This window comes from Gymnoscopelus microlampas (assembly GCF_963454915.1).
Source record: "Gymnoscopelus microlampas genome assembly, chromosome: 18".
NCBI lineage: Eukaryota > Metazoa > Chordata > Actinopteri > Myctophiformes > Myctophidae > Gymnoscopelus > Gymnoscopelus microlampas.
The window spans coordinates 5892709-5900163 of NC_139955.1; the positions used below are offsets into that span (position 1 = coordinate 5892709).

Sequence of the window (7455 nt, forward strand, 5' to 3'; positions counted from 1 at the left end):
CTGTCTTGTCTGTTATGTTAACCACAGACTTTATTTTCTGTATAATCCTATGGGGAGAAAGCAGTAGAAATCTGGGGACCGTGTGAACTCACTTTGGGTTTTACACAGTGAAACATATTATGGACATGTTACTATGTACTTGCATAGTTATCCCTCTACAATGAACCTGTTTGAAACTCAGCCACAACAACTGCAAACATGTCAACGTTGTGAAATTCTACATGCCAACGATTTCAACAATAACAGTTTTTCTTCTGCATATTTTTGTGCAGTAACATTTGTCTGAAGGGCAGTTTAGTGAAGTATAAATGAAGCTTAAACATGTCCTGATGTGAGTCAGTATATACACTTACTGTGTATGATAGTCTTTATTATAAATGTCAATTTAAGCACTTTTATGTAAGTGTCACCAGATGTAAGCATTATTTTCCCTTAGAAAAATCCACCAGATGCACCTCCAGCCAGAAGACAACTAAACTGTCATCAGTAAAGAAGCAGTTGGACTTACAACATAAAATACCAATACTGTTGACTTTTTTTGACAAGTTTTATTTCATTCACTTTAATTTGAGTTATTTGTTATTTGTTTATATGGTCATGTTATGCATTATTGATGCATCAACTGTCACGTTTACATTGTTTTGCTTTAAAGATAATCATAGCCTATTCATTGTCTCCGCCAGGCCGTAAGGCATGGCGAGAGAGTATGTTTTACCCTCCGTCCGTGTGTCCGTGTGTCCGTGTGTTACCACCAAATCTCCGGCACCGTTGGCCCGGTCGCTGCGAAACTGTGCACACACACTCCCTGGATGCCAATTCAGAACCTCTGCCTCAAATTTTTCACATGGGCCTGTTATAGCGCCACCAGGAGGCCGATTTGTGCAAAACCCATTTTTTCACATTATTCCTACAGTTTTTAACCAAACGTCATGCAAATCGGTACACAGTATCTCTATAGTCATGTGATCAAGCCTGATCTGTCCGATTTTCCATATTCCATCCTTATTGGTTAAGGTTGCCATCCAAAGTTTGCAGGATTGGTCCGTTTTGAACAAACTGCCTCAAACCATGAACGCAGCGTGCGATTTCCATGAAATTTCACACGCACATTCCCACTAGGCCGAGGAAGAAATGCCACCCTTTTCACATTGGCCTGTTATAGCGCCACCAGCAGGTCTAATTTAGCAAAACACATTTTTGGAACAAAATGCTTCAAATCATGAATGCAGTGTCCGATTGCCGTGAACGACCTAAGAATAAATGGCACCCTTTTCACATTGGCCTATTATAGCGCCACCAGGAGGCCACAATAACGTATCTGACCTGGCGGAGACCTGTGCTCCGAGGAGCACTTTATCTAGTTGAATCTAGTTCGTTGTATTAGTGTATCGCTTATTATGACTTTTATTTTGAACTGCCAAGAAACAGGAAGAGTGTGTTGTAGATCCGGTCTGTAAACTATTGCACGATTCGTACACGCTGTAAACAACGTCACGAGACGCATCCATGATCCATGTACCTACAAACACGTTTTTATTTTTGTTTAAACACCTGGCTAAGAGCACAAGGTACGTGTTCATTCTACAGTATGTTGTGTTCTATGTTGTCACCAAGTTAATAGGCTACTTTGATTATAGCCATGGTTCACATGACGCTCGTCTCTCCCAAGTGTCATGGCGGACCTTCAACCTGGTTTTGAAACTTTCTCCATTTACAACCTGTACATATACATAAACGTTCAGATTTCAATTATAAAGTGCTGACCACGTGGCCACAGATGTAACACGTTGAAACGAATGGGTCTAAGTACCCGTATCTTCCGTATTATTCAATACAAAGTATTGTAATCCGGCCATTTTCTCAGTTTTTCGCCATATGCTGTCACCTACGGCTACGCGATCCTATCGGTTGGGAGGTGTATTGCACTCTGACACATTTAACTCTATGAGAAAATGGCCACCGATCGTATTAAAATGCTTTTTTATTGAACAACACAGAAGATACGGGTACTTAGACCCACCCGTTTCAACTTGTTACATCTGTGGCCATGGGTTAAGCACTTTATATTTGAAAGTTTATGTAGATATACGGGTTGTAAATGGAGAAAGTTTCAAAACCAGGTTGAAGTTCCGCCATGACTCATGATCTGACAGTCATGTTTCAGGGCTACTTTGATCAGAGTCCAGGGCGTAGCAAAACATTCTAAAGGGGGCTTCAACATGTCACTTGGTAGCGGTGGCCCCCGCACATGTTAGGATTTTTGGTTGATGGTCAGAGAGTACATAACGAAACTTCTACACATTGAAAATACTCTGTTACAAGTAAAAGGCCTGTGTAAAAGTACAAAAGTAAAAGTACAAAAGTATTGGTATCAAAATGTACTTCAAGTACCAAAAGTAAAAGTACTAAAATGTTTGAAAATAGCAGATTAAGTTCACACGTTGTGAGCTTGTAGATTGGCTATTATAATAAATAGCCTGGTATAAGATATAGTGGAGTAGAAGTAAAAGTATTAAAAATTGGAAATATTCCAGTAAAGTAAAAAAATACCTCAAAATTGTACTTAAGTGAAGTACTTGAGTAAATGTACTTAGTTACTTTACACCACTGGTTAAATATGTGAGTGAGTGAAACTCACATATACTAGGCCTAATAAGGGAATTACTAATACACTAACTTAAATATATATATATAATACACTAACATAATACACTAACTTAAATGGTATAGATAGACGATTCTTTCTTTTTCTTTTTCATTTTAATTTCACTGTCAAGCTAAATATAACTGTTGAAAGGAAAGTATGCCTATAATTTACAATTAATAATGTTTTTTTCTGTATTATAAAGTACTGAGACATGATAATTATTATATTATGAAGGACAGGGTGAAACAAAAACAAAAAAGAACAAAAAATAGAAACAACTAAGAATCCTAAGCAGCTGCTCAAAATGTTACTTGCATAGCCAAGTGTTTTGATGTGTGTATGTATGTGTGCTTCTTGGGACGTGTTTGCCACTGCTGCTAAATATATACAGTATAATGCCTTTTTCTCTTGCACACATTTGACACTGCTGCTAAAAGATATTGTACCTGTCTAAAGAGGTTTATCATATTGTTGTCTGTGTATCATTAATTTTATGTTTATCTTTTGATAGCACAGTCTCTGCGGAATATGTCACTCAACAGGTCACTGCTTGCATCGATAGGACAAATAAAACCTTATTGATTCTCCTTGACTATACATTAATGTGCGTATTTAGGTTAGGAATTTTGACCACATCATATTGTCATCGACCGTCACTCTCTAGTGTAAAACGTGTCTTTATGTACTCTCTGACCCAAAACATGGCTGCGGCTATTACGCCAAGCCTTAAGGTGTGTTTTGGAATAAACTTTTCATAGCCATCAGTTTGAGAGACCATCCTCGATCAGCTTGGGATGCTTACAGTTATGGGGATGTTTGTGTGTGAGGACTAAAACAGGACCAGGTGGGATTTTGACACATGGGATGTAGCCAACATGTTCCTGTTTGGTTGGAGTTTGCAGACTTAACTCTCTATTGTATTCTGGTCTTTCCACAGCTACAGGAGGGAATATTGACCCAGACCACTTGAATCTGCTGCTGAATGGACTTGAACAAGAACCAGGTTTCACAGTGAAAGTAAACTTCAGGGAACATTCTACTAGAAGGAGGTTCTCAGAGTTTCATTCAGACTAAATGGCTTCCACATCATCTTTTTCAGAACAGGATTTTTCCTGCGCTGTGTGTCGTGACATCTTTAAATATCCTGTTGTCCTGGCATGTAGCCACAGCTTCTGCAAAGACTGTCTGCAGGAATGGTGGAAACATAAGGGAACAAATGAATGTCCAGTTTGTAAGAAAATAAACAAAAGAAAATCTCCACCCTGTAACCTGGCTCTGAAGAACTTGTGCGAGACCTTCATACAGGAGAGACATCAGAGACCTTCAAAACGTCAGAGAACTTCATCTGGGCCTGAGGATCTCTGCAGTCTGCACGCTGAGAAACACAAGCTCTTCTGTCTGGAATGTCAGCAGCCAGCGTGTGTTGTGTGTCGAGATTCTAAAAAACACACCAACCACAGTTTCAGACCCATCGATGAAGCTGCACTGGACCACAAGGAGGAAGTCCAGAAATCACTGAAGCCTTTACAGGAGAAACTGAAGGTATTTAATAAAGATAAAACTTCATTAGAGCTAAGAGCAAAACACATCAAGGCCCAGCTCCAGTCAACAGAGATTAAGATCAAGGAACAGTTTAAAAAGCTCCATCAGTTTCTACAAGAGGAAGAGGAGGCTGGGATCACTGCACTGAGAGAGGAAGAGCAGCAGAAGAGTCAGGTGATGAAGGAGAATATTGATGCTCTGAACAGAGACCTATCAACCCTTTCACACACAATCAGAGCTATAGAGGAGGATCTGAAAGCTGAAGACGTCTCATTCCTGCAGAACTACCAGACCACAGTGGAAAGAGCCCAGCTCACACTGCAGGACCCACACGTCCCACAGTTGGTCTCAGGAACAGTGATAGATGTGGCCAAACACCTGGGAAACCTGACCTTCAGAGTCTGGGACAAAATGAAGGACATTGTCTCTTACACTCCTGTCATTCTGGACCCCAACCATATTAGCTCCAAATGCATCCTGTCTGATAATCTGACCAGTTTAAGACGTAGAGAAGAACTGCAGCTTACTGACAACCAATGCTCTTTTGCCTCTATCCGGGGTTCTGAGGGCTTTAACTCAGGGACTCCCAGCTGGGATGTTGAGGTTGGAGACAATACACACTGGCTCATGGGAGTGATGGAAATGTCTGCCAAAACCTATTGGTTTATAAAGTTACAGAATGGTATATACAGTAGTATACAAAACAGGGGGTCCTTCATTCAGGTATTGAAGCAGAAACCCCAGAGGATCAGAGTGCAGCTGGACTGGAATAAAGGAAAGCTGTCCTTCTTTGATCCTGATACTAACACACATATACACACCTTCACACACACTTTCACTGAGGCACTCTTACCATACTTTCGCACTGAAACTCTCCCTCTGAAGATCTTACCAAGGAAGGTCAGTGTAACCCTGGAGTAACATCATGATTGATAATGATGTTGATTGATGATTATGACAATACTGTACTGATCGGATACTGTATTTTTTTTTCTTACTGTATATTGTGTGGATACTGTATTGTCCTTGATCTAATTGGCGGTTATCTGCATTAGTTGCCGTCCTAACGTCCATTTTCATGACAATACTGTGCTGAATGCTGTATTCTTTTTTGTTTTGTTGTGATACTGTATATTTTACTGCATTGACTCTTCTACTGTACATACATATAGTCCATGTGTGAAGGGCCAGGCAGGTTGTTTTTTTGTTCTGTAGTAACATGGTATCTGGTACTCTATAGTCCCAGTATGTTGATACCTGCTGACCTTCTTTTTTTCTCTTTTTTGTACCTTTCCATTTTTATTACTACTAGTATTGTTGTTGCTACCCATAGCTTTATCTCCCTTTTCTGTATCAGCCTTGTATCTCTTACTGCTGTACATCTGTTGGCAAGTGAAATAAATGTCTAAATATCTATTATGTTATTGACATTGAGTTTTTAATATTACTCAGTTTTATAGAATGGAGATGATTTGAGTTGTGGTCTTCGTAGGAGGTATCAAGAAGACTCACCCCAAAACCAACTCACCCCAGAGGTAGGAAAACTCACCCCGGAAGACTCACACCAGAGGTAGGAAAACTCACCCCCAAGATTTTCGGGGGTAGGAACACTCACCCCAGGACCTGAGAAAACTCACCCCGGAAGACTCACCCCAACTTTGTGGAAAACTCACCCCAATGTTTAAAAAAAGGTAGATCTACCGGCTTGTGAGCGTTCCATTTTCACAGAATGCTTTCATAATGTGAGCTTTCCATTTTCACAGAATGCTTTCATAATGATGTTTAATCCATATCTGGATTAAATTCTTTCTTTGAAGGTATAGAATTACCAAATTATGTTGTTCAATTACATTTAGCCAATTAAAGTGCTTTAAATACAAGGTAGATTTCATCAGAAAAGTGAACAAGGAATGCAAATAGCAAATAGCATGGTCATTTGCTATGTGTCTCCAGCTCCACACCTTGCCCCATCCACCGATTAGATATCAAACAATGAATCATTAAGTGGAATGGGATATTAGTGTTAAGTGGTCAACCCCCCTCCTCCCCTTCACTCCTGTGCCCCCCATCAAACAAACAAACAAAGGTAGGAACCCAGAGAAATGAACATTCCAATGTCAAATTATGTTGTTAAATTACATTTAGCTAATTAAAGTGCTTTAAATACAAGGTAGATTTCATCAGAAAAGTGAACAAGGAATGCAAATAGCATGGTCATTTGCTATGTGTCTCCAGCTCCACACCTTGCCCCATCCACCTATTAGATATCAAACAATGAATCATTAAGTGGAATGGGATATTAGTGTTAAGTGGTCAACCCCCCTCCTCCCCTTCACTCCTGTGCCCCCCATCAAACAAATTTCAGTGCGTGAATGGCCAGGTAGGAACCCAGAGAAGTGAACATTCCAATGTCCAAAATAAACTGATCTATTCCTACATTTGACCTCTTGTGTTGTGTTATGGTGAACAGCAACTTGTAGCTTATGTGTAAACCTGATATTTAGAGCAGTGTTTCTACAAGTTTTGGGCTTTTCTGCTGAAATCAATATAATCTTGCCTCCTGTCTACATGGACAATGATGACAATATTTTAAACACAAAAATATCATTGAACAACATAATTTGGTAATTCTATACCTTCAAAGACAGAATTTAATCCAGTATGGATTAAACGTGTCTCATTATGAAAGCATTCTGTGAAAAAGGAAAGCTCACAAGCCGGTAGATGTGCCTTTTTTAAACATACAGACTTGGTGTAGAGGGGAAAGGTTAAACCCACCCACAAAACAAAAACTCACTGTACTTTACACCATTGAGTTTTTCTGGGGTGAGTTTTCCTACCCCCGGGGTGAGTTTTCCTACCCCCGGGGTGAGTGTTCCGGGGTGAGTTTTCTCAGGTCCTGGGGTGAGTTTACCCACCCCCCAGGGTGAGTGTTCCTACCCCCGGGGTGAGTTTTCCTTTTTCAGTTGGGGTGAGTTTGTCTTGGGGTGAGTCTTCTTGTATTCGAGGAGGAGACAGACCTGCTGTCTTCTACCAACCTCCACTCAGCTTTCCATTAGGTTTCCAACTTTAGGTTTTTACCTTGCTTTCCATCCACACACCCTGCACTTGATTGATTGATTGATTGATTGATTGATGTACTTTATTTAGTAAGACATGGGAACAACAGTACATGGAAGTACAAGTTCACAATAAAAGTTCTACTCAACTGGGAGACTCATTAAGCACTGAGCTTGTTTAAGATGAGATCCCCATGCACACAAAAA

The 7455-nt window shown here is 40.1% G+C and overlaps 1 protein-coding gene across 1 annotated transcript; it reads left to right on the forward strand.

Annotated features, from left to right (window-relative positions):
• The first annotated feature begins 1453 nt into the window (after nucleotides 1-1453).
• On the forward strand, nucleotides 1454-5568 carry LOC311065509 (E3 ubiquitin-protein ligase TRIM39-like). Its single transcript, XM_084085891.1, has 2 exons — nucleotides 1454-1568; nucleotides 3585-5568. The coding sequence occupies exon 2, from the start codon at nucleotides 3722-3724 to the stop codon at nucleotides 5108-5110; it is 1389 nt and encodes a 462-aa protein (XP_083942017.1). The 5' UTR covers nucleotides 1454-1568; nucleotides 3585-3721; the 3' UTR covers nucleotides 5111-5568.
• The last annotated feature ends 1887 nt before the right edge of the window (nucleotides 5569-7455 follow it).